Source organism: Panthera onca, chromosome A3 (assembly GCF_046562875.1).
Source record: "Panthera onca isolate mPanOnc1 chromosome A3, mPanOnc1 haplotype 2, whole genome shotgun sequence".
NCBI lineage: Eukaryota > Metazoa > Chordata > Mammalia > Carnivora > Felidae > Panthera > Panthera onca.
This window is the reverse complement of record NC_138341.1, coordinates 104,239,651-104,267,187: the sequence shown is the minus strand read 5'-3', so window position 1 is coordinate 104,267,187 and position 27,537 is coordinate 104,239,651. Positions and strand designations below refer to the sequence as shown.

Here is a 27,537-nt window from a genome sequence, read left to right as displayed (position 1 = left end):
AATCATATAACACTTGGTTCCCAGCCTAGAGTTGCAAACTGGCTCTTCTGATGGCTGTTCTTCAACAAACATGTACGGAATTCCTAACTTTGGAGGTCTGAGGGAAGATATAAATTTGTATCATGCAGGAAACCAGGTATGAAAATAACTCTCCAAGTTCAAGGCCTTACCTGCCTTTGGAGCACATAAGAGGGAACAATTAATTCTGGTAATAAAGTCATGAATGTCTCTACAGTATTTGGTTCCTGGCGAAAAGGCTAACTCTGCTGACAATAAATGCTGGAAATGAAATCTACACATGAATGCCTTGAGCTATGAAAACTAGTCCCAGGAAAGCCCCACTGCTTTAGGGCAGGCCAATTCAGAAGCACCACACAGAGCTTTCCTGGAGTGATAGTTACTGAGGCTCTGTGTGGTGTTTTTTGCATGGATGTTTTAAGCATCTTTTCTTTTCATCCCAATTTATCTTTCAAGACACTCTGGTAATGAGAAGGGAATAAGCATTCTAAAGCTATGTCTTTGTTATGCCAGACTTTCTACTAAAACTGGAAAATTGAGGCAGGGCAGTTGTTTTCCTGTAGGTAGATATGGGGTCTTTTGGAATTCTAGCAGTTAAGATAGTGCCTAGACAGTCCTGGTTTTAGTTCAGATGTGTTGGGCTTTGGGGAAAGCATCTCAGAATGAGAAAAGAAAGACTTTAAAATGTTCTAGAAACATTGTCTTAGTTCATCTGTGAGAAAGGGAAAATAAAAATAGAGAAAGAAAAAGAAAGAAAAAAAATTCCTGACATCTCCAACTCCCTGGTTTTTAGGTAGACAATTTTCCCAGCACTCTCAAACAGAAACCAAGAATAGAGCTAAGACAAAAATGGAACCATCTTCTCTCATTCCTAGCTATTAAAACACAATACTCCCTAAGAATAAAAGTAATATTCTGCCTTTCCTGAAATATTATCCCCATCCCTGCCCTTCTCCCTTGCATTTCTAGTATCCCCAAAGAATAATCCAGTTATTTTGATAAAAACTATCAGGAATACAGTGGAGTCAAATGTAAGTTCTAAAATTTATTGAGAACCTACTATGTGCAGGGTACTATACCTAGAGCCATCATCATCAAACATATATAATCTAACTTAACCCTTGTAGGTAGCCACCTTTTACTACTATTCTGATCTCCATCTTACCAAGGAGGAAATTGAAGTACACAGTGGTTAAGTAACTTGCTTGAGATACCCAGCTACAAATGGTACACATGAAATTAAAACCCAGGTCTAGTGAATCCCAGATCCCAGACTGTGAATTCTTACACACAGCACTCCCCTTCCACCAGCAAACCCTACCATATTTACTTTTTCCTTTGAGAATTCTGCAAAAAGCAAAAGGATCTGAAAAAACAAACACAGCAGCCCATTCTAAACTGATTGAGATTCTATACAAATTAAATCCTTTATCTTAATTGCTTTTTGTAAATACAGCCTCCCATAGAGTTGAACTTTTAGAAGCCTTTACTTTCTGAGCTCATTTTAATCTTTATAAGTACTCTGGGCAGTAAGGGAGCTGTTTCTGTCCCTGTCTGACACCTAGGGAAGCTGAGACACAGAACAAGTGACTCTTACAATAGAACTACAAAGATAAGTCTAAAATTCGAAATTATCGACTCGCAGATCCCAACTCTGTCCACCTAACCAAACTGTGTCTAACTCTGTGAAGCAGTTGAGAAGCCATATGCTTGGCCCTTACCTTAGTGCCTGGAACAGAGTGGAGGCTTAATAAATAATCAGTGAATGAATGAATGAATGAATGAATGAATAAACAAATGAGTGAATGAACACCAACCCAGTAACCACCCAGTCTTCTTTGGCATCTTTACCCTTATCTTAAACATGGGGAAACATGCTAAAAATCAAGTGACTCTTCCACAATCTCATGACTAGTTGCTGATTGAACTAAGAGCGCAGCCCAGTGTTCCTGACTCCCTGATTAGGTACCCGCAGCTTCTATTTACCCAAATGGGAGCAAGCTCTTGCTCCTTCACATTAGTTCTGTGAATCATTCCAGCACTGAAACATTTAGCAGCAAATTGAACAAATGTGAAGTTATACTTGCAGGTTTCCATAGAAAGTACAACAGAGAGTGTGAACAGATGAGACCTGGACTGTCCAAACTGAAGTCACTAGCTGCTTCTCATCCTGTGTCCTCAGTAGAATGGAACAGGGATTTCATGCATGGCCTTGAGTTGTGTCCTATAAAGAGAAAATGCTCTCTGAGGTGATTCTGTCCTCACCAGTACTTACCTTGTCACATCCATATGCTTGAATAAGGCCATCTGCTTTTTACAATTTCTTCTCTTAAGCAAAGGCTAAAATTTTCAGGAAAAAGGACACAGAAATTGTTAAAGTACCAGCTAGTGTAGACAAACGTGTTTTGGGGTCTGGAATCTTGCTGTTCAGCATGTGTCTGGGCACCAGCAGTATCATTAGATGGTAGAGCTCATTCAGAATGCAAACTCTCAGGCTCTATCCCAGTCCCACTGAATAAGGATCTACATTAAAAAAGTTTTTCTTAACATTTATTTATTATTGAGAGACAGAGCATGAGCATGGGAGGGGCAGAGAGAGGAGGAGACACAGAATCTGAAGCAGGCTCCAGGCTCTGAGCTGTCAGCACAGAGCCTGACACAGGGCTTGAACTCACGAATGCAAGATCATGACCTAAGCCGAAGTTGGATGCTTAACCGACTGAGCCACCCAGGCACCCTAAGGATCTACATTTAAACAAGCTGTTTCCTATGCAGGGGATACATATGCGCTTGAAGGTTTGGGAGGTAGTGGTCGGGAAGCTTCTGATGGTAGTTGGTAATGATGATATTTTTCATTTGCCTAGATATCCTTTTATAGACACATTTGCTGAAGATATTTATTTTATATACACTTTTGTCATGCTAACTGTAGGCCAATCACCAGTCTAGCATGTGGGATGTACTATTTCACTTAATTCCCATGACAACTCAATGAGGTATTAACTATTATTACTATATTACAAATGAGGAAAGTGAGGCACAGAGTAATTAAGACATGTACCCAAGGTCCCACAGCTAGGAAATGAAATCACCAGGATCTCAGGGCGGAGTCTGGCTCCAGAATCTGTGCTATTGAGGACTCCTGAAGTCATCCTAAGCTCTACAGACTACACCCTAACCTCACAACTAAAGCCTATCAAAACATGTTCAAGAGTAACTTGGCTTTTCCTGTCTAGGAGAGTTAACTACACATTCTCTGAAATGGTGAGTTTATAAAATTCACAAAAAAACATTTTCAGTGTTATATTTTTTAGAAGTCCTATTGGAACTGAGCTGTTAAAATACTATTAAAAATAATAATAATAAAAATAATAAATTAGTAAATAAACTACCTCTGTTGACCTCCACTAACTTGTCTTTCTTTCTTAGTTCTTGGTTTAAAATAAATCCCTGGAAAATAAATGGGGCCATGAGAGATGTCTTACTTTTGAGTTTATTCTAGGGGCCACCATGAGCATTCCTCAAAAAACCAATTAATCCCAACTATTAGCAATGCCACTTTATACTTATTAACAATCACCCTATGAAACAAAGGTCTTTCCTTAACTAGTTTGAATTCCCAGGAATGATGGTTTTTAAGGTTGAGCCATGCAAATATCTGTGTTCCTTTTCCCTACCCACCAACTCCTACTCCCATCCCCCAAATGGTTCAGGTATTCAATTTGTTTAGATCATAAAGAGTGAAGTGAGGGGTGCCTTTTACAGACTTCTGCACAAAATAACTGCAGTAAAGCTTGTGGCTGAATTATTTTCTCATTCTCTTACTGTGCAGAATTTTAGATTTCAGAATAAAGAGCCCCTATTTCTCATCCATCCATCCATTTTCTAAATCTCACAGAACTTTCCCCTGTAGAGAGAAAATGGGAGAGTGAGTTCTGTTTGGGCCTGTATTTCTCAACCTTTGTGAAGCAATGATCTGTTTTGATCAACCTAAAAATTTTGCCCCAAAGTTTCTTACTTTCCAGTTGGTCATCTCTTCCCTATTCACTTGAGGGAAACTTCCTGATGTATCATGCCAGAGAAGATTTAGTCTAGATTTTGGAAGATTTGCTTTCCATGGATGGTGTTATAGAAACTATAAGGCACTTTTGTTTTCCAAGTATTTCACAGTATAATACTAAGTTGTGTATTCCAGTTCCATGCCAAGCCCCATCCCCAGCCCTACTTCCATGGAGACTGAGCTACATCCCCTCTTCTATCCTAAGAATCACTGAGAGAGCAAGTCCATAGGTGACCCCTTCCTCTGATCCCTCCCCAGCCCTTAATACTCTTGCCCTATTTCCTCCCTCTCTTTCCTTTGGTCCTTCTTCATTTTCCATTTCTTGGGCTAATTGTCCCCTTACTGATTTCTGTTTCTCTCTTTTCTCTCTCTAACTGCTTTTCAACTTTGCTACCATTGTTGGAATGTAGAGTAAAGATGCTGGTATCAGGACTTTGGTTATGTTGGATGAACAAGGAGGTAAGTTGAGATTTCTTCAGTAAGAACAATTCCTCATCTGAATAAAGTGCATTTTCAAAAAATTATTTTTGCATACACAGGTGGTTCTTTTGACATGTGTTACACGCATGTAGGAAGATGAGGGTTCTAGAGTTTTCATCGTCTTGCTTTTCTCCCTTTCTTTGTTGAAAACACTGGTAAATGTATGGGAATATTGAGGCCTTCATGACTGATTGAATGTTACTACTCTCCCTGTTATATATGTTGGAATAACAGAATTTTGAAGGCAAAACTCATGTGTTTGTATTTTCTTTTAATGGTAGTATTTTGGACAGTTTGAGAATTCTCTCATTCCCCCTTATCCCCAGTTTTCCCCATAAATTTAGTTTCTTGTAATAATCCCTAGATAGAATGAGAGAATAGTATATCACATTGTCCATTTCTTCTGACCATCCTAATTCAGTGTCTGGCAGTTTTGATTTCCATGTCATCATGAGGATTCCTTAAATAACTAGAAGCTGTCTTTAACAGGATAGAAGCTGAGGGAGATTATTGGAAAATGGGAAATTGAACCACTTAAAATATTTAAATTGGTTTTTAAATTATTATGGAAATGCTAGAAGCAATGAAAATCAGAGTATCAAGGAAAATCATCTCTGTACTCTAAAGTGGAAGCTAGAAGGGTAATATTTTTTTTTCTCAATACATCTAGTCATATGGCAATTTTTATTTAATGCTAGTCACAAGTTAGTTACCTGATTCTATTCTGAATTCTTATCATAACAAACAAATTTTTGAGAACTTTTTTCTTGTTATTTGTATTTTTGAAAACATTAGAAAATTCTTAGGAATCATGAGAAAAATTTTTTAATGTCAAAGATAAAAACGTAAAATGTATTCACAACATGGGACACCACAAGCCAATTTCTGAAATAAATGAACTTCAAAGGAGGGGGGATTGCCATACAGCCATACAGATAGCAGACTTAAGGCATTTCTGTAAAATACAGACAGACCTGCATATCATCAAAGAAAAGGGCAAAACCTACAAGTAAAATGGATTTAAGATATAAATAAATTGTCAATTTATAAATAGATGTATGAAGCCATGCCTGAACCAACAACAATAATGAGATGCCACTCTTTAGAACAGACTGATACAAATTTTTAAAATTGATAATCACCAATGCTGTGAGTGTTTTGATAACACAGAGATTCTCAATGTACAGATAGGCACTGTAGACTGATAAAAATTTTTGAAGAGTAATGTCATGATCCTTTAAATTATGAGGTGCACGCATTTTTGACCAAAACATTCTACTTCTAGAATTATATGCTGTAGATATACATTGACAGCTATAAGAAGAGAAATATACATGCCTAACCTATAATAGTGTAAAACTGGAAACGGCCTAAATGTCTATCAGTGGGGAGAGCAACCAAATTAATTATGATCTGGCCATAAAGAAATATCCTGCAATCATTACACTAAGTGAGATAAATCTTAACCAACTTCTGAAGAGTTAGGGCTGGTACATGGAGGAACTAGTGGAAGGTATCATTTGGGATCCTCTGGGAAGCAAATGCTAAGAATCAGAAGTGTTTGAGATCTATTATGGACACTGTGATGAGTCAAGAGACGAGGAGCAGGAGTAGACAGGGACAGCCAGTCAGATTGACACAGGTCTGACACTTGTAAGAGGAATGGAGGGGAGGAGGTTTGGGGAGGAAGAGTCTCAGACTGCAATACTGCTCTGAGAAAGTGTCAGCCAAGCTGACGGGGAGCCCAGTAGCTAAGATAACCTAATGATAGCCCCATGATGGGCAGGAATACCTCGTCTTTAGTGATTCCATTGTGCTCAGCTCTAGGCTAGAAGCGTCCCAGGGATGCTTGAAGCATGGTCTCCATGCAATTGCTTTGGCGGATCCCATAGGTGCATCAGCTAGAGATGTGAACTAACTACAAATTCCCTCTTGAAGAGAGTTCTGAGGGGCACATCTTCATGACTGTCATATAAAGGCTTTTGTTTCTATATTATGTATTTGTATTGAACTTTGTCAATAAATAGATGCCAACCAATTAAAAAAAAAACAAAAGAAAAAGCTTTTAAAAGCAATTTAACATCAAGCCCAACACTTCCCTGCAATTTTTGAAATACGAATTATCAAAAGGTGTATGTAAGTAAGGGAGTCTAGTGAAGTAGTTGTATTTTGAAGGAATTACAGTAGCTGTGGCAATCTTCAGAACTCCCCAAATGAAGTTGCTATAATTGTGAGACTTGCTGGCTTGGTCTGTGTAACAATGTGCCAGATTTTGAAACTCAGGACATAGCAAATCATTTTTAAAAAAAATTAAACAGCAGGTGCCCATGTAGAAGAGCAGTACCTCATTTCCAGAGCTAAATTGATACATATATACCCAAATAATTAGGAGTTCCATCTTATTAACTGTTTTTGTTAGTAATTTGTATGTGAAGGGAGTGAAAAAGGGAGCATGATAATTGGAAGGAAACTTTCGGAAAGGCTCAAGATGATGCTTTTTTCCCCCCAATATTATAATGCATTGACATGAAGACTTGGAAAATAATACATACAAATGTGGAATCAAGAGAAAGTGGGGCGCCTGGATGGCTTAGTAGGTAGAGCGTGAGACTCTTGATCTTGGGGTTGTGAGTTCAAGACCCACATTAGGCATAGAGCCTACTTAACATTAAAAAATTAAATAAATTTAAAAAGAGAGAAAGTGAATAACATGCTTACTTGAGTTGCAGATTTCATTGCACTTTGATGAAGAAAATCTAGAAATAAAATTTGCCAAAATCTCCACACAAAAATATATTATTCATAAGCACAAATGATTCCCAGGAACATCTATATATTATTCTCTGAGAAAGAAAGCAGAATAACAGATTTCCTCCCAAGATAGTTAATGTTCTCAGCTCAAACATTTCATTTGTGGCCACATCACAGTAAATGCTGAATTCTTTGGTTAAACATATTTTCTAGAATAGTTTTGGTTTTACCAGGTGCATGGTAATTACATTGGTACTGAGAAAAAAAACATGCAACTGTAAAACCTCCAAAAGCAAGTGGCTTCTGCCTGGTCTTTAGTGGTACACACGTTCCATTTATACTATAAGGTGATTAGGACCTTTTAAAATGACAGATGAACATATCTTCACAACTATCTTCACTGCCATGGTAAATGCATTTTAATTCTGTGTATGCTGTGTTTAATTGTTTAGATCAGTAACTGCTTTAAAATGTCTCTCCAGTTATGCTCTACTAATTTTGTCTATGCCTCAACACCAAAAATGTTGATTGCTTCTACCCTGCAGCTGCACAGGAGTTTCAAGAAACAGACATCCTTCTAAAGAACCATTCCAGGTTGTCCAGCCAAAGGCTTGCACTCGGCAATTCTTTATGGGATTCTTGTTTTATACCCAGGTATCAGGAGACACCAAGGAGCACTGAGCATGACAGATGGCCCTGGAAATGCACTGATTCCTGGGACTTTTATTTCTCTAGAAAACTTGTTTCCAAGTGAAATCCCCATGAAAGCAACCTCATCACTAATGTGGGCTGATTTAACCTTTCACCTCTGTATCTCTTATTCCTTTTGTTGGCCTTTGCTGGGTTATGTGTTTGTTTCAATGCTGAAGACTCCACTCTTGAGACAATCCCATGGGATCAATTTCAAACTAAACAGGGAAATCTTTGACCTCTGCCTGGCAGAGTAAAAGCAAAGTAGGCCTCTCCCAGAGTGACCGCCGACTTTCTTAAAAGGTTCATGGAGGTACAAAGTAGCATTTGAGAAAACATTCCTCTTGCTAAAGTCTACACACCAATATCTGTTATGAATGACTAAAGCTGCACTATGGTAGCCACTAGCCACACGTGACTATTTAAACTTATTTAATGAATTTCCATATGTTCATCAATGCTAAGGAAAATGAAAATCATGTAGGCAGCATCTGGTAACTGAATATACTCAGGAAGGCTTGCACACTGGGTCAATAGCATTGACATTTGCTATTCTTCTACTGTGTGTTTTTAAACCAGGTCGAGGATTCTAAGGGCCTCATGTTGCCTTACTTAAATAAGATTAGTAGGAAAGGTCTCTAAACTTAGATCCCTGAGCATCCTGCCATTGGTGGATCTATCACAAGTAACCAGTCATCCAAACATGGCGAAAGAAAGTACTATCTCTTGCCCCAACATATAGCATCATCTACTGGAATACTTCTCCTAACCCAAAATGTTACTATCTTCCTAGTCTCCAGGAAGAGACAGAAAACAACCAAAAAGCAAGCTTAGGGAGGTAAGGAACAATCAACAATGGACAGTACATTGCATCAGTCAGTTGGATGCTACTGTCCACCCTGGAATGGAATGAGGATATTGATTACTTTCAAGGATTTGCTGAGAGATTCCTCACAGAAATCCATTGAAATTGTATGAAGTCCCAATATAAACATAACAGTACACTCTAAAAATGAAAAGTTAGAATACCTATGACAAAATGGTTCCACATGTTTTTAATTAAAGGTTTGACTCGATTCGGTAAAATGATCAATTCAACCAATATTGGTAGCTATAACATAGTTTTCTGAATCAACTTTTCCGTAAGAGCTTTGGCATCCCTCTCTTCGCTATGACCTTTGCCTAACAATCTGACAACCCATGATAGAACCCAGCTTTTAGGAATACCGATTGGGACCAGCCTGTTTGTTTTGATATTTTATTTTGAATTCCTGGTTCAGAAATACAACACTTGTGGACCAATTCACATTTTTATTTTATTGCCTTTTATTTTTATTACTGCCTAATCCCTGGGGCTATGGTGGGTGGGGCTCCTGAAATGTTGTATTTTTAGCCAAAATATTAACTCAAGAGAAACTCCTTGGGAAGGACAAATGCCGGAATATGTATGCCCATGCCATAATCTGCATGTATTTCAGCTGGTATTAGTGGAATGCAGCTTGCTTTCCCTCTGAGTCCAGATGTCTTTCAATCCCATCCTAACCCAGCACTCCAGAAAGCTATTATCAATTATTCCATTGGGATTTCTGTCTGTACTTAACATGGTTCTTCTTTTGACAATGTTGAGCTGTGCCTCTCTCTCCCAATCCCCTCATTCAGTAGTTATTATTTTTTTTAATCTGCAGACTAGTTTATTACATTCTTTAATGGGAACTAGAAAAAGTCTTTAGAAAGGTACAGAATCTTCTAGGATGTCAAGAGTTGTCATCAATTTTTTTTAAAGTCTTTTTAAAGATTTTCTTAAAGACATTACTATACCTATACATACTCAGCAAAAGTTCACCAGCACAACACTGTTATTTCTTCCAGCTATCCAACGCTGGAGAAACACCTAAATTTTGCCTTCATCCATCATTTGAGGTGCATAGCACAGGTAGCAGATTCCAAATAAGCTGGATTCTATCCTTTGTCCCACAAGAGAGAACACAATGGGCTCTTGATTTCCAAATGGGCAGTTTCCCCAGTTTGGGTCAGCAAGGAACTTAATCTTCATTTTTTGGAATGATAATCTTCACTCTACAATTTAATGTGAAATTGTTTTTAAATGATTATTTATGCCCTTAGACTGGAAATGTATTTATCAGTTTTATTCTAATCAAGCTTTTATTCCCAGAAGCATGTGTACATGGAAATGTAGATGAAAAGAGGGATGGAAGTGTAATTAGGTTTTGTAACTAGATAGGCATTGCATTGTTCTTTCCCTTTAACAGTCTTAAAAGCTGTTTTAAAAACCCCTTTACTGAACATGTAATTTACTCAATTTGGTGACAACTGTTGAAAAATTAATCAGATTAGTGAATGTAACCCTGGCAACCCAGAAGCACAAGCCAGTTTTATGGCTATCGATCTATGTCTCAGATACACTTGGGTCGGCTTTGCTGGGAGTGATGACTCTATGTTCCAGCCTGCCACCCCTCCTCCAGAGCCCCAAGCATTTATTTTCCCTGCTGTCTGCCTGGGTTTGGGATCTAACATGCCCCCCATTGTAGAGACTGGGAAATCAAGTGAAATGCCTTCCAGAATTTACATAGCAAGTAAGTCAGGATGAGAGAGGAATTTAAATGTTCTGGTACTTGGCATATTATTACTCTGTTGATGTTGACTTTTTTTTTTAACAGTGTCTATGGATTAAGTATTCAAAACCCAAAACTGCCCATGGCCTACCTTTGGCTAGACAGCCACTACTAGGGGAAAAAAGATCCGATATCCATTGCTAATTATCACTGTAATTATTTTCCCCAAAGAAGATTGATTCTGTTTTCTACCTGTACCTGATCGAGGATGCTTAAAGCCAAAAGATAGAGATAATTAAAATTGAAGCAGATACCTTCTCTAGTGGCATGAAATCTGAATGCCTAAAACATAAACTAACACCCTGTTTTTCTTTCTCTCGGGTTTCACTGGTGTCTGAGTAAGTGAATATGCTGTACTGTTTTCCTGGACACTCAGAATCAAACAAGCCTACCTACCCCATCCCATCGTGTCTGAATTACAAACTATTTTGAACATCATTTCTGTTCGTTTCCTTCCACTTATGCCTGTGTAGGGCAGCAGCACCAGTCTACAGCAATGCATCCTCTTGGACCATGCATTGTAATATCTTTCTCTTTCAAATTCCGTTCCACATAGTCATTTCTCATGTTCTGTTGGAAACCCCCAAAAAATTCATTCCACGCTGTCATCCCTTTGTCCTAACCAGAACAACTCGATCGTGTCGAAGAAGGCATGAACCATATCAACCAAGACATGAAGGAGGCCGAGAAAAATTTAAAAGATTTAGGGAAATGCTGTGGCCTTTTCATATGTCCTTGTAACAAGTAGGTACTGGGTACCAGCTCTAATCTGTGGCGTCCAGTTTTCTTTCTTTCTTTCTTTTTATTTTTTTCTTTTTTAATGTCAAAGTGAATGTCTGAAGTTTTGTCTTTTTTTTCTTTGTCCTTTTCCATCTGCTTCATTCTGTGGGGATAAAATACTTGTGTTTAATCAGAACAACTGGAACGCATTGAGGAAGGGATGGACCAAATCAATAAGGACATGAAAGAAGCAGAAAAGAATTTGACGGACCTAGGAAAATTCTGCGGGCTTTGTGTGTGTCCCTGTAACAAGTAGGTGCTGCCTGCCTGCCTGAAGCTTTGGTTTCCCAAGGCCCATCTCCAAGCCTTGACAAGCTCATTCCTGCCAAGCACAGAGGCAGGATGAGCATGTGGCATGCAGAACAGATCAATACCGTCTCCAATGTATTCATCTCATAGCATAGATGATATTAGTAGGAGTTACTGTTGATGCATTAAAAATCAGGCATACTACAGTGAAAGCTTCACTGTCAGCAACTTTTATTGATGAACGTTTCAACATTTTCCAGAAAGTGTACCTTGAGCCAGAGACCAGCCTCAAGAAAGAGGCGCCCAGGGAATTTTCTTTTCCCCCAACCCCAAAAGCCAAAATTGCAGAGTTAGAAAAGACTGGGGGGTGAGTTTGGAAGTCGAGAAACACATATGTCATGGTTTGATTTTTTGGAAGAAAAAGAGGCCAGTAATTTGGCCTAAGCAAGCATCCGTAAGATAGAGAGTATGAAAGAGATTCCCCCACCAGTTACCAAATCTGTCCAGCGATTAGACTATAGATGCCATAGCTGCACCCACTGCAGAGGCCATGAGCCCTTCAGCAAGAAGTGCTCAAGCTTTACTCAAATTGGACCCATCCCTCCGAAATTCTTCCTCTTGGAAGATCTACCTGTACACTGCCTAAAATGTTGAAATGTGTAGATTTTGCATGCACGACGTCACAAAACATTCAACTGTCCTCCAGGTTCTGCAACGCTTTTTTGGAATGTAGCAGAAATGTGACATGTGGTTATAAAGGTTTGCAACAGAAGGAACCTGAAAATGAGGGTTCTGGAAGATAGTCTCATTTGACTAGCGGTGAAAAAAAAAAAATGCATGAGTGGATTGTCCAACATGCTTTTGGAAAATTAAACCCGTACCCAATCTCCCTCACTCCTCCCACCTCCCTTTGAACAGAAGCCTTTTTCCTAAAAGCTCTCCTGATCCTAGCTTTTAGAACAGCAATTGATGTTATTTCTAGCTGATTATATGACCATTCACATCCTTTAAACTTTGAGGCTGATTTTAAAATATCCCACTTCCTATTTAGGAGGGGGAGGGGCTCAATTTACAAATAAATTTAAAACGGTTTTAAATGAATGATCTACGGTAAAGCCTGATTAACTGGAATCTAGCTAACTGGAACCTTCAAATGTATTGATACTTTTTCTTCCGTCCACTTTTAGTAAAAAGAGACAATTGAGCAAAGTGGGGTGGAAATCACATCAGAGACTTAAAATGGTTTTCCTTGAAGGGCAACCTGGGAAGTTTGCATTCTGCCACTCAGTCTACATCCTATAACTTCCATACCTAAGGGAACCAAACAATAAGAGTTGATCTTCAGAAGAAAGGCCATCAGGCACATCAGGAGAAACTATAACCAAGGAAAAAGTCAGTCATGTTCACTACCCTAAAACTCTAAAGCAGGAAAGTGGCTTGAGAATCTAACAGATATTCAACGATCACCCCTGAAACAAAATTTTCCTCCATGGCCCACTGTTAATTAAGAAAGGCATTTAATTCACCAAGATGACTCATTGCTATGCATTCCAGTTAGTCAAGATTTACCTGTATATCCTTTTCAGTGGCCACTTGTCCCCCCAGGTGAGATTTCCACCTGTTTTGCGGTGAATTCCAACAGATACAATTTCCCCATTCTTCAACTGTGTGGAGAAAGTGTGGAGGCAGGCCCAACCCCGGTATGGATTCTAATGTTCAGATGAAACGATGGCCCCTACGAATTCCACATAGTAGTTGGCACTAATTCCTTATTGCACAAGAGACCCTAACTGAGCTTCAAAGCTTGACTGAAGTGTTCCCTATTGTGTGTAAATAATGCTTTAAAAACCATGTGTCACAATGCAGTGGCTGGTGGTGCCCTGGACTCTCTGAGGGCTTCGCCCTGTCTCAGCATGTTTCGAAGGACTATGGTAGATGTACGGCAGTTATGTGAGTCTATGTGCAGCATTGTGGGTGCAGTGATTCGCCTTCTTTCAGAAACGCAAACTTTCCCACCCCCTTGACTTGGCCAAAGATGGTATACCAGATATTTTACATAGCAGAAAACATCACAAGGTCCATATAACTTCTTTTAATGGGAGGAGGGAGGGGGTGGGGAGTTGGAAAAAAACAAAGCCAGACTCTGAGCTCTATTAAATTAGTTTTTGGATGCTGTCCCACTGAGTGGGCCCATGGCTCTTTAGCACAGTAAATTCTGACAGCTCAGGGCTGTGGCGTTATACACTAGATTGTGGGAATTGCTGAAATTCCATTTGTACAATTTTCCAATTTATCTCCAGTGTTGCTTGGTTCTCAATCTGCAAATATTAGTATTAGAGCCAGTTTTAATAGATGGCTGTGATTCTCTTGTGCATGAAAAAAAAGGGGGGGAGGGCTAAATTCTGTTGTCTTATAATGGAAAATGTGAACATGGGACCAAAGGAAGCTCTCTTGTTTTTTGGATGGAAAAGCATATGGTTTCTACTATGCAAAGAACCTAAAAACATCTTTGATTGCCTTAATCCAACACACCCACCAAAATATGCTGCACATGTTTCTATTGGGCACAACAGGTATGCCTGGATTTTAAGTTTATCTCCAAGGCAGCTCAGTGAAATATGGCCCATGGAGACCACACCAGTTCCAGACCACTCTCCCCTGTCACGCCCCAGGATAGCCTGAAGTAGGAGTTTGTAATCACTCCCACCCTGCCCACCCCCCAGCCTGACAAAGAAGCTACTGAACCTGCGTTTCAAATCCTCATGAAGGCTATTACTGTCCTGCTAGTGCCTTTTTCGAGAATGGTCAACTCCTGGAGTAGTTTGGCTTAAATGAGAATGCTTCACTTTCTACTCATGCCTGTAGCTGGTGCATGAAGAAGATATAGAGGGATTTCCTTTTCTGGTGCTAGATGGCTTGTTCTCTCTTCTATTTTCCTGCATTCATTTCACTATGCCTCTTTTACTTTTTGTCTCTGTGGACAAAGGTTTGTACATCAACTAGATGTATAGTGACTGTTTGGAAGTACCGATATATTATCTAATTCAAATCACACTAGAGGCAACTCAAAGACCACCACCCTTGGCCAACCACCAGTCCATTATGTCCTTCATGCAGAGTTGGAATAGCTAGTTCTGTACATGCATTGGGGGGGAAATTAAAACAGGGAATCTGCATGATGGTGTGTAAAAACTCAGTCAAGTGTGTTTTTCTTGATGACAGTGTGTTGCTGTGGTGTGATGTACACACTCTACTTGGCAGTCTTGTTATGTGTCTGTCTGCCAGTATGTTTTTCTGTGTGTTTTGTGTCTCAAAATATAACCATGCCACTGAAATAGAACTGAATGTCCTCCAGCTACCTTAATCTTTGTCTTAAATCCAACGAAACTGCAAAAAGAAACCAAAACAAGAACAACCTTTGGGGCAAAGGTTGCAGTCTAGACAATTGCAATTGGCTCAATTGGAAATGAAATGCTGAGTAGCTGAGGCATGGTGGTGGCCAACTGTTTCGGTCCAGATTATGATATATCGGTATTCTCTAATGCCTCAAATTAAAACCCATTTGCTTGGTTCGGTTCTTCGCTTGAAGAGGTAACCATTGTTGTGAGCTTGATGCTCCACCCCCTTGCCTTGTCACTCACCCTCTCTTTTGCATAGGCTTAAATCAAGTGATGCTTACAAAAAAGCCTGGGGTAATAATCAGGACGGAGTGGTGGCCAGCCAGCCTGCTCGTGTGGTGGATGAACGGGAGCAGATGGCCATCAGTGGTGGCTTCATTCGGAGGTGAGCCGTGTGCAGCCAGTCCTATAGCAATTATCTATTATTGAGTAAAAAATCACCCCAAGCTGAGTGGTTCTTAAAGCAACAACCATTTTACTGGTTACTTATAAATATGTATGTTGGCTGGACAGTTCTTCCAAGAGCCCCTCTTGGGCTCCCTCATTACGTGCAGACTGGTGCGGGATCACCCAAGATGGTCTCACTCAGTTGTCTGTTGGTTGGCTTGGCAGGGCACCTCCATTCTCTTCCGTGTAGTCCCTCCAGCAGAAAAGCCCTGGTTTCTGATGTCGTGGTGGCAGCATTCCAAGCATTGTGCTCCAACGCACAAGCACTTACCACAAACCTTGTCAGCTTTGCCAGTTTCATCAGACAAAGCAGGTCATGTGACCACATCCAGTATCAGTGCAGCAGAAAATGGGCATCTATCTCATTCCACAAACTTAATTGAACAGAACTTACTAAAGAGATTGTTTATAGAGGCATGGGCAGGGCTAATAACAAGCAATAGTAAATCACTTGTGGACTAGCAGCAGCGGGAAGAGTCCTAAAGGGACAGGAGCTATTGTTAGAACCTGACAATAGTTACCACTGTGGGTGAGAGACTGTAGAGAAATGCAGCTGTTGCAAAACCAGCAGGAAACGAGAAAGGGAAATAAGTGCCCTCACTCCTGTCTCCTCTTGCCCTCCAGTATCTCACTGGTCACCACCAAAGTCTAGCTGGAGGGTAAGAGAAGCTGGGTGATGTAGTTGTAGAGAGGCCAGCATCTCTGGGGAGAGAGCAAAACCAGTCAAACAATGGATCTGGGGGTACAAATAGAGAATAACAAGCATACCTGACTTCTTACTTCCTTTGAGACCTGGAAACAAAAGCCAACTTAAATACCCATTTAAAAATCTCAAATTACACAGATCTGCCTATCCAGAATTCAGCTCTCAGGAGACTAGGAAACAAAATAATAATGACAAATATTCCTGTTGTGAAAAAGAAAAGGGGAAAAAAAAAACGATTCCTTTTTACAGGCTACTATGGAGCTCAGCAGTGACTAGGGTACCATTGACTAGAGTGGTGTACAGATAGTTACACATCTATCTGTTCCTGGACCATTGTAGCTGATATTACCAACCAATAATCCAGATTCAAGTGACAGCTTACTGTCACTTAGGTATAAGGTCTATAAAGCCTCATAGTTGACAATTCTATTCTTGCTTCTATTTGCTCCCAGAGAAACTAGACCAAGCATTCTCAATCCTGGGTGCACATTAGAGTACCTGAGGCTTTTTTTTAAAACATCGGGACTTGAGCCAAACCTACACCAACTGAATCAGAATCTCTAGCAGTGAGACCCAGGCATCTGTGGTTTTTAAAGCTCAGGTGATTTGTTGAGAATCATAGAACTAGAAGTATGCCTTAGCTGTTGATGATCATTAAAATAAACTTTTATGTTAAAAAGCTAAGAAGTTCTCCTTTAATTTCCCCTGGTCTAGTCTGCTTTAAAAACTTTAATGAAACAGTCAACTCTGGAGGTTAGCATGGGGAATGGGTTTTTTACCCCTCTGGACATTTTTAGGCTATCACCATCTGCAGTGGTAAAATGTTAATTAGCCAGTACATTCTAGAATGAGTACTTACCACTTGTAATAAAGAGCTACTACCTTTGTAACTTTCAAGCTGAGCTATGAAAAAATGGCAAGATGGTAAGGCACTTTGAGAGCCAACTCCTTCCTCCCCAAAATGGGACAATAATCTTTTATTGCAATTTCTTCCCTTGAAATCACCCATTTGCAATGCCACCAAAACCCCCATTGCATTGAAATCTGAGCAAATAGAAATCATCTTGAACAAGTAGCTCCCTTTGGAGTTCTTGGGAGCAAGCTGGATTAAGGGGCAGACTGTAATTATCATTACCCTTCCCATGGATGTTTGTCCCAAATGGGGAAGAACATGAGCAGAGAAATTCTCTGACTTAACACAATAAGCCTTTTCTTTCACTCTAAATTTAACTCTTGGAGATGTTGGTTGACATCTCAGAAGGAAAATACAGTTTCTAACTAGTTCCATCTTCATTCTCCGACTTATAATGCTCCCAACTAAAATGACTTTATTCCTAAAAAATGAAAATTGAGATAAACATATGAAGAGAGGAAGCGATGAGCTGGTGGAAATAAGAGAAGTAGATAATCTATTTAATATGCCTTCTTTATAAACTCAAGAGTTCAAAAATAAAATTTAAAGATTATTTTCTATTGTAGGGGCACCTGGCTGACTCAGTCAGTGGAACATGTGACTCTTGATCTTGGGGTTGTGGGTTCGAGCCCTACGTTGGGTGTAGAGATTACTTAAATATTAAAAAAAATTATTTTCTAATGTATAGACGCTAAAATGTTCTTATACTGAACAGAGTGAAGGTAGATAGGATTGATACCTAGGCATCTACAGATTTTCCCTAAGCTTTGAGTCCTTGGTATTTGAGATTTTTCTCACATTCTACCTTCTAAAAATTGCCATTTTGACTCCCAGGGTAACAAATGATGCCCGAGAAAATGAAATGGATGAAAATCTGGAGCAGGTGAGCGGTATCATTGGGAACCTCCGTCACATGGCCCTGGATATGGGCAATGAGATTGATACACAGAATCGCCAGATCGACAGGATCATGGAGAAGGTAAGCTTGGTGGCAGTTAACAAGTTTCCACTGTTCATTACTTCTTCTGAAATAACCACTGAGGAAGGATGAAGGACATAATAAGACCCTCAAGCTGTGATACTGGGTTCAGGCACACCAATAGGTGGAAGTTTCCCCTTATTTTCCAAGACACAAATTCACCAACATATAAGTAAACAAGAGGGTAGAATCTAGCAGATATTTCTATTTCAAGCATTGTGCTAGGCACCAAAGGACATAAATATGAGAAGGACATCATCCCCACTAGTAAGAAACTCACAGCCTATGGGAAGCATTGAGCCTCCAGATGAATTTATATAATTTTCCAAGAGAGCCACACATAAAATTCAAAGTAGGGTTAGATGAGGGAAGATTTCAAGAGTTAAGTTATAGGACAGTCTCCCAAATAAAAGTCAAATTGAGTCTTGAAGGTTGGTTAGGAGCTTGTCAAGAGATGATGTAGGAATATAATCAGGAAATATGGGAAAGAGTACTTACTTTAGTTTAACCAGAAAATGAATATGAGCTTTGATTTTATAAATGCCAAAGCTTTCATGATAGTTCAAAAAGGCCCACATTCCTTTTCTAGTTCAGCAGTTCACATGTCCAGATCTCAAAATAGAGAGCATAATCTGGTGAAGTTGAATTCACACAAGGACACCAGATGTGGCTCTAAGACTGAACCCCCTGGTGTCAACAAGAGGCATAAGGAAAAGTGGAGAGAATAGAATGGGAAGGAATGGGTTTGGGGGCTTGAGATTGGAAAAGAACAGAAAGAAACACTGGGTAGCTTTTATAAAAAGATTTGGGGCACCAAAAGCTGATATCCCACACTATACAAATCTGACATACTTTCTATGATCTTGTATTCTGCCCCCTCCCCAATCAGTAGAGTCCTGAATATTGCTTATAATCTCCTAAAATGTCAAAATGACAACAGGAAGAAATAGATACATTATAAGTTTAGTGGCCATCCTGCATCCATAATCAATTCTAGTTGGCTAATCTTATATTGTATGAGTTTATTCCCTGGAGGATGTTGAAGTTCTGAGCCTGAAGCCCTGAGTTTCTTCTAAATAATTCATTCCACTTTGGTGAGCAGAGAAGGATGCTTTGAATCAGAAGGCTAAATACTGAGTTTCTTGGAACCCAAGACTTGAAAAAGGAAGTAGACATAAAGGGAATACTTTGCCTTATTGTGCTCTATGTGCCCCATATTAAAAATATCTGATTGCATAATATCTTGCCCGATCAATATTGAGCTATATAAATGTCAGTGCTGGTTAGCAAAAAGCTTGTGCTTTACTGACTTTTACAAGTCATGACATACTTATCCTTGCTAAGAGCCTTTGATATGCTAAAGCTTTTAAAGCTGTGCAAATCAATAGATTTTACAACAATATTGAGAGTTTCAAAAAGCACTGGAGCCAACACAGACTGACCTGCCCATGATGGCCCAGAAAAATGAACTAAGAAATAATTGCTGAACCACCTTCCATCAGGAAATGATTTGAAAAAACAAGAAGTACTCATTTTCTGTCAATGGACCCAATTTACTCACGGATGTAGAGAGATAATGTACCTCTAACTCAATTAGAGTTCCAGAAGGAGAACTTTTACTAAGAGAGAGGGGTCAAACCTTTATTGATGGAGTTGGACTTTAAGCACAAAAAGTGTTCCTGGAAAGGCAAGTGGCATCTTAATTTTGCCACTTTGCATTTCTAGTTCTCTTCTCTAGGGAAAACCTTTCATTTGGGGCCCAATTTACTACAAGGGCAAAGACATATGCAGCCATGAGGTATAATTGGAAGGCAAGCAAGTGGATGGGAAATAGCCGTTATGGTTTGTATCATCCTTTTAGGTGTGGAATTGCTTAAGAAGTGAGAGAGGGGTCTAGTTGCCTTTGAATAACCAGCCTGGGTCTTACTCCCCAAATCATAATCTAAACATGATTAGATAGAGTCCATTTCAACCCAGCGTTGCCCCAAATGATACATGTTATATGAGCTGCACAATTATTAATAGACTTCTACCTTCTCATGTAAATTCTCACTTCTGATAACAGGTAACAGTTTAGAAGGTCTCCTGCATATTTAAGAGTAAATTAAAATCACACTGTAAGAGTGAAGAGAATCCTCTGATGTTTCTCCCATATTCTCTCATGACCCCAACAACAACCTTCACCCTACCCCATCAATCATGATCCTTTCTCATCACTTGGATTGATAGTGAAGTTTGGGAAGTCCAAAACAATGTAATTTTTTTTATGTTTATTTATTTTTGAGGGAGAGCAAGCGAGCATGAGTGGGGGAGGGGCAGAGAGAGAAGGAGTCAGATGAGGCAAAGTGGGCTCTGTACTAACAGCAGAGAACCCAATGTGGGGCTCGAACTCACAAACTGTGAGATCATGACCTGAGCTGAAGTGGAACACTTAACCACCCAGGTGCACCCAAAGCAATGTAATTTTAATACGTCCCCATGGACTGTCAAGAAATTACTTTGTCTATTTAAAAACCTTGCTTTCTGCTTTGAGTTATTTATATATATACAATCTTCTAAGGTTAAAGTGGTACAGTTCTTTCGGAAAACTACTAAAATGAGGCAAGTTTATATTAGTTGTTTTATGTTGCTCAGGAAATAGTGGTATTCAAACTTTGAATTTTTTTTTAATGTTATTTATTTTTGAGAGAGAGAGAGAGAGAGAAAGAAAGAGAGAAAGCATGAGTGAGGGAGGGACAGAGAGAGAGGCAGAGAAGCAGGCTCCAGGTTCTGAGTTGTCACCAAAGAATCTGACGCGGGGCTTAAACCCACAAACTGTGAGATCATGACCTGAACCGAAGTCAGACACTTAACCAACTGAGCCACCCAGGTGCCCCGGTATTCAAACTTTGATTTAAAGTTGTCAGTGTTGGTGGTAGGGGCAACTGGGTGGCTGGGTTGGTTGAGTGACTCTTGATTTCAGCTCAGGTCATGATCCCAGGGTCATGGGATCAGGCCCCACATGGGGCTCTGTGCTGAGTGTGGAGCCTGCTTGGGATTTTCTCTCTGTCTCTGTCTCCCTCTGCCACTCTTTTCTGCTTGTGCATTCTCTCTCTTTCTCGCTAAAAAAAGAAAATTTAAAAAAAAACAACAAGAAAGAAAAAAAGGAAGAAAGTATCTAAAGTTGTCAGCAGTAGATGCCACACACACAGTGAAATACAGTGAAGCTGAAGCTTTTAGCATTCCTTGAATTCTCCTATCAATGAGGAAACACAGCATTTGAAAACTAAGACCTCAGGTTCCAACAGCACTCACCAGCTTCGTGACCTGATTTTTTCATCTGGAAGATAATAAGGAACCAGTTCAAACCTCAGATGAGAATGGGCTGCCATGTAGGGTAATAAACATCTACTTCTGGCATTCTGAGCAGGGGCCTAAAAGCTACCTGCCATGGTCTGAAGCTGATATTTCTAGAGTGTTCAGAAGGGTGGTGGGCTAATGAGCTCCTTCTAACTCTTACTGGCTCAGTGGGGGGCAGGGGGGGGTCATCCTTGCTTTCTCACAGGGCAAATCATGTAGCATATTGGGTATGCCAGCAAGCTTAAGATTCTCTAAATAGAAATGTGAAAACTGGGGTGGGCTATATTCCATAAATACAGTCCTAAAGCATATAAACAGAATGAACACAGGCATTCTCCAAATACCAGGAAGACATCTAAAAGGAGATTACCTCAGGATTTTTTCCCTAAAAGATCCTATTTCTGTTATACAATAAAGAGGTAGAACCTTTTGCATCAGATATATGGGCTTGAATTTTGATTGCTTCAGAGAAAATTTAGGTGGAAATCACAGATGTTTATTGAACATAGGTCTGTTCCAGAACCTTTGACAATATCCAAAGAATAACCTCATGTTATACTTCAAAATATCCCTTTTCACCACCAGGTGAAGGCTCACCAGTGCATTCTTAATGCAAGAGTTTCTACAATGTTTACCTCCAGAAATGCCACCCATTTTCAAATGAATGATTTTCTTCATTTGAGCTTTCCTCAGTGTATAGTCTGGAAAAAATAGCATAATTCAATCTGCAGGAACATTTCACACTGGTCTGAGCCTTTAATTTTCCTTTGCACCAAAGGGTCATTATTTCTGATAGAATTTATAGCTAAAGAGGGAAGATTTAAGAGCCAAGTAAAATTGGAAAGAATACCTATTTTCCAAATCAGTAAACTAAGGTCCAGAATATGAGTCTATAGATCAAAACAATCAAGGCAAATTAATGTTCTTACCTGTTTTGAAAGTCAACTTTTGGTTATCCAAACAGATGGTAGGAAGCCATTGCCAGATAATTCAGAATTACAGTAACCTAGCAATATTTCTATTTTAACTTGGCAAATGTCTAGTTGAATGTCGATAACTCTGATTGTGCTGGGAATTCACAATTAAACTGAATAAAGAATATCCGATTTGGTGGAGGCAGGAAAGTACCAAGTACCATAGTAGATGCAAAATCAGTAATCATTGAATAAATACTGGTTGATAGAAAAACAGTTGTTTCCCACACTGCCTCTCGGTTTCCTGCTTCTCTTCTGAGGCTGGGGAGGGGCAGACACCATTACCAATCACGCTGGGACAAAACAACAGCCTAAACAGAATCTTCATATTTGCCTCTGCTTGCTGACTCATACCTTTCTCAGTGGTGTTGGGAATACTTCATTTGCTGGGGTTTAAAAGTTTATTATGGTAGCAACTCTGGGTTTCATGCTATATATACAGCAAAAGGTAACCCAAGCAGTGAGATCAGTCAAGGCACAAAATTATGATAAAAGTCCCCTTGTTAAAACAAGTCAACTAATTATAAGGGGCATCTGGCTGATTTAGCCAGTAGAGCATGTAACCCTTGATCTTGGGGTCATGAGTTCAAGCCCCATATGGGGCGTGGAGCCTACTTTAATAAAAAAAAAAAAAAAAAGGCAATTATCAGACTTACAGGAGTGAGTCTTCAGAAATGAGGCCTAAAATAATTTTTTTGTATTTATTTTTGAGAGAGAGAAAGACAGGTGAATGGGAGAGGGGCAGAGAGAGAGGGAGACACAGAATCCAAAGCAGGCTCCAGGCTCTAAGCTGTCAGCACAGAGCCCGACGCATGGCTCAAACTCACAAACCATGACATCATGGCCTGAGCTGGAGTCGGACACTTAGCTGACTGAGCCACCCAGGTGCCCTGAGGCCTAAAATTATTAAACATCCCTAAAACAAGTCAAGTTTTCATCCAATAACTATAATTGCAAGATAAGATATGATGAGTACTTAATCTTTGTAAAAAATTATTCTAACATATTATATATATAAACTCATTTCATTTTCACAGCAGACCTAAGTACTATAATGATTAACATAATGATTACCAGTGTGGACTCTGACTCCAGGCTGCCTGGTTTCCTCATTGGGAAAAATGAATTAATAATAATATAAAAGAATTAATAATAATATACATCTCATAGTTGATATTAATCTTGATGTTGTCAAAGTTGAATGAATGGGATATAATAGACACTCATGGTTGTTAGCAATATTCTTTTTTATTCCCAGCTTATGGACAAGAAAGCTGAGGCCCCAAGATGTTATGTAATTGGCCCAAAATGATACTGCTAATAAGGTAGCCATGATTTGAATCCAACTGTATAAGTGGTGGTAATTCAACTCAATCCAACAGATGTGAATACCTAACATAGAAGTCATTGGGTGTCATTCCAGGATAGAAAGATAAATGATGTAACACTGTCCTTAAAAGGATAATCTCTGGTAGTTTTAAACAGTCATGAGAGCTAAGATCAAGCTTCTTTGATCATGTCTAAGTAGAGCCACAGGAAAAGGTTCAGGAATCACAAGACAAGAGAGGGTTAATTCTGACTGGGGGAGTTTCAAGATGCCTTCATTCAAGAAGGGGCCCTTCAATAGACCAAGAAGGAAGAATGGAATGTCAAAAGGTAACCTGAATTCTGTTTTCTTTTCCCTTTTTCTAGGCTGATTCCAACAAAACCAGAATTGATGAGGCCAACCAACGTGCAACAAAGATGCTGGGGAGTGGTTAAATGCGCCCACCTGTGTTCTCTTCCAAATGCTGTTGGGCAAAATAGCACCTTCATGCTTTTCTCATCGTATTACCTAGTAGGTCTGCACACATACACACATCAGTCCACTCCCATTGTGAATGTTGTCTTGTGTCATTCATCACCTTCCAAACAATATTATGTGTTTTGTTCTTTCTGGGTCTCTTTCTTTCCAAAGGTTGTATATAGTAGTCATTTGGTGGCTCTAACTCCCTACATAAGATGTCTTGGGTTTCATTTTTCCTTTTCTCTCCTCAGTGGTGTTTGCTGAATGACAACAATTTAGGAATGCTCAATGTGCTGTTGATTCTTTCAATACACAGTATTGTTCTTGTAAAACTGTGACATTCCACAGAGCTACTGCCACTGTCCTTTCCTTGGGTGTCAGGCTCTGAAACTCTCAAAATTTGCTGTCCTTGGTTCCTCATGGCTGTCATCTGTCTTTATGATTTCATGATTAGACAATGTGGAATTACATAACAGGCATTGCACTAAAAGTGATGTGATTTATGCATTTATGCATGAGAACTAAATAGATTTTTAGATTCCTACTTAAACAAAATCTTTCCATGACAGTAGCATACTGATGAGAAAACACACACACACACACACACACATACCAACAGAAACAACAAAACAACAAAGCATGCTCAGTATTGAGACACTGTCAAGATTAAGTTATACCAGCAAAACTGAAGTAGTGTCACTTTCTTTCTGTCAATATATAGACTTATTAATCATAATCATCCTTTTTTTTTAAAAAGAATTTAAAAAAAAGATGGATTTGACACACTCACCACTTAATCATTTCCAGCAAAATATACGTTTGGATGAACTATGTCAAATGAATGTAATATAGGATTTGTTTGCTGCTTTTGAAGGCTATGTTTTGGAGAAAGCAATCTTGCTGTGAAACAGTGTGGAGATGTAAATTTTATAAGGCTGACTCTTTTTAATCACCATTTCCCCCTGTGGTTTGTTATCAGTACAATTCTCTGTTGCTTAATCTAGAGCTATGCACACCAAATTGCTGAGATATTTAGTAGCTGATAAAGAAATCTTAAAAAAAAATAATATAAATGAATGAAATATAGATAAACTGTGAGATAAATATCATTACAGCATGTAATATTAAATTCCTCCTGTCTCCTCTGTCAGTTTGTGAAGTGATTGACATTTTGTAGCTAGTTTAAAATTATTAAAAATTATAGACCTCAGATGTCTGCTTTAATTTCTTCATGGACTCCGTCTGATTTTGCAATCACATGAGAAGGGGAAGCCTGGCTCCTCCATCCCATTGCTCCGAAAAAGCAGTTCTGCATGCTGAGAACACTGTATGGGGGGAAAAAAAAACCACTGTATGAAAAAAAAAAAATGTTCCTTTTAGACACGATTCCAATGGCGGGTGACACTTGGCTTGATTTTTATAATCTGTTTCAGAAATACTTGTGTGTCGATTCAGTGTCAGCTATGTGCGAAAATGTAGTTTTCCAGAAGATAGAAAAAAATGTCTATGGAAAAAATCTGTGGTACTCAGACTTGACCCAACATAGATTTAGGTATATCAGGTATCAACTCTTCCTTCCTCTCCCACACACCAAAAGTGAACCCTCCACAACCACATTGCTGATACCCCGCTTTTTTTTAACAGCTTTATTGATGTATTATACAATTCACCCATTTGAAGTATATAATTCAATGGTTTTTAGTATATTCACAGAGTTGCACAATCTAGTATTAGAATATTTTTATCACCCCAAAAAGAAACCCCATACCTATTAGCAGTCACTCCCATACCACTCCCACCAGCCATAGGCAACCTCTAGTTTATGTTCTGTCTCTATAGATTTGCCTGTTTGAACATTTCATATAAATGGAATTATACAGTATGTGGTGGCTTTGTGTCCAGCTTCTTTTACTTATAATGTTTTCAAAGTTCATCCATGTTGTAGCATGTAACAGAACCCCATTCCTTTTAAGGCCAAATAATATCCATTGTGTGTGGCTACCATATTTTGTTTGCCTATTCATCCATTGACGGACATTCAAGTCGTTCCCACTTTTTGGCTATTATGAGTTAGGCTGCTATGGACGTTCATGTGCAAGTCTTTGTGCAGACATATTTCCAGTTCTCTTTACATCATCATTGTTACCACCATCATCTCCACCAGCACCTGTACCACCCCTCCCCCCACCATTGCCACTACTTGCCACCTTCCCCTTTCTGCCTCCTCTGCAACTTCATCATCTTACATAATACCTTCAGTATCTCCACCATTATCACTGCTATCATCCCAGTCACTACCATCACATCCACCACCTGCCACCACTGTCATCGCCCTCACCTCCACCTTCGGCATCACCTTCGCCATCACCACCATTACCTCCCTCACCTCCACTACCTCTTCTGCCTCTCTCTCCTGCCCCGTAGTATCAATAGAGATGAATTCATCCTGGTTGCCTTGATTGGCCACCAGATAATTTCATCCCTGAAAGCAGTTCTGGATGTTTGCTAAGAGAAGTTAAGGAACGAAAACAGTGATGACAAACTCATTCTCAACAAATCTTTGCAGTTCTTCACCCTCTTGCCAAGCCTCAGAACAAGTTCTAGACATACCCAGATACTCAGGGAAGTTATTCTGAGAAATAACTATAACGACATATTTCTTCTTTAAAGTAGTAGAAAGGATGCTAGAATATGGAAAAAGTGAATAAATATTCCGTATATATGAAAGCTGCTAAGGGGTCAACGTATGGGTCATATTAGAAAGTTCTGTCCCCGGGGCGCCTGGGTGGCTCATTTGGTTAAGTATCCAACTCTTGGTTTCGACTCAGGTCATGATCTTGCGGTTCGTGAGTTCAAGCCCCACATCAGGGTCTGCACTGGCAGCAGAACCTGGTTGGGATTCTCTCTCTCTCTCTCTCTCTCTCTCTCTCTCTCAGAATCAATAAATAAACTTAAAAGAAAAGAAAATTCTGTCCCAAATTCCATATCCTCTCAATCATCTCCACTCAGGTGAGTGAATGTTTGTGTTATTAAAACCCTATACTGGATACATGAAAAGTGAGATACAAGCATTTTGCTTTAAGCCTATGACATAATTCATTCTGAAACACATTTTCTTGGATAACTGAGTTTGTCCAGCCTCAACTCTTATGCAGTCAGTTTCTTTTGGCTAAAGGAGGACATGTTCCCAGGGGATGAATCAGCTCTGGGTAGGAACCAAGTCAGGAAGTACATTAGAAATATAATTACTGGGGCAAGGCTGAATCTTCTGTCTCCCTCATCCATGGCCCTTCTACAAACAACCAGAAAGTGAAAGGTGGTCTCAGGTCCTAGG

At 39.4% G+C, this 27,537-nt stretch overlaps 1 protein-coding gene and 1 long non-coding RNA gene across 5 annotated transcripts in view; one reads left to right on the top strand and one right to left on the bottom strand.

Moving 5' to 3' along the window:
* Window positions 1-13,433, bottom strand: part of LOC132665255 (uncharacterized) — a 45,924-nt gene extending 32,491 nt beyond the window's left edge. For both annotated transcript variants that reach the window (XR_009604030.1, XR_009604028.1), the window contains exons 1-2: window positions 13,231-13,433; window positions 2,150-2,242 (exon numbers count right to left, since the gene is read on the bottom strand). This is a non-coding gene — a long non-coding RNA (uncharacterized LOC132665255). The remainder of the gene's footprint in view (window positions 1-2,149; window positions 2,243-13,230) is intronic.
* The window catches only part of SNAP25 (synaptosome associated protein 25), an 85,727-nt gene extending 60,314 nt beyond the window's left edge, over window positions 1-25,413 (top strand). For 2 of the 3 annotated variants that reach the window (XM_060612052.3, XM_060612044.3), the window contains 5 exons: window positions 4,489-4,537; window positions 11,547-11,664; window positions 15,319-15,444; window positions 17,960-18,104; window positions 24,110-25,413. In XM_060612052.3, coding sequence (XP_060468035.1) covers window positions 4,489-4,537; window positions 11,547-11,664; window positions 15,319-15,444; window positions 17,960-18,104; window positions 24,110-24,178 — 507 coding nt within the window. In that variant the 3' untranslated portion in view covers window positions 24,179-25,413. Of the gene's footprint in view, window positions 1-4,488; window positions 4,538-11,258; window positions 11,377-11,546; window positions 11,665-15,318; window positions 15,445-17,959; window positions 18,105-24,109 lie in introns of all 3 variants that reach the window. The other variant, XM_060612056.3, reaches the window with a different exon arrangement.
* Window positions 25,414-27,537: the final 2,124 nt, after the last annotated feature.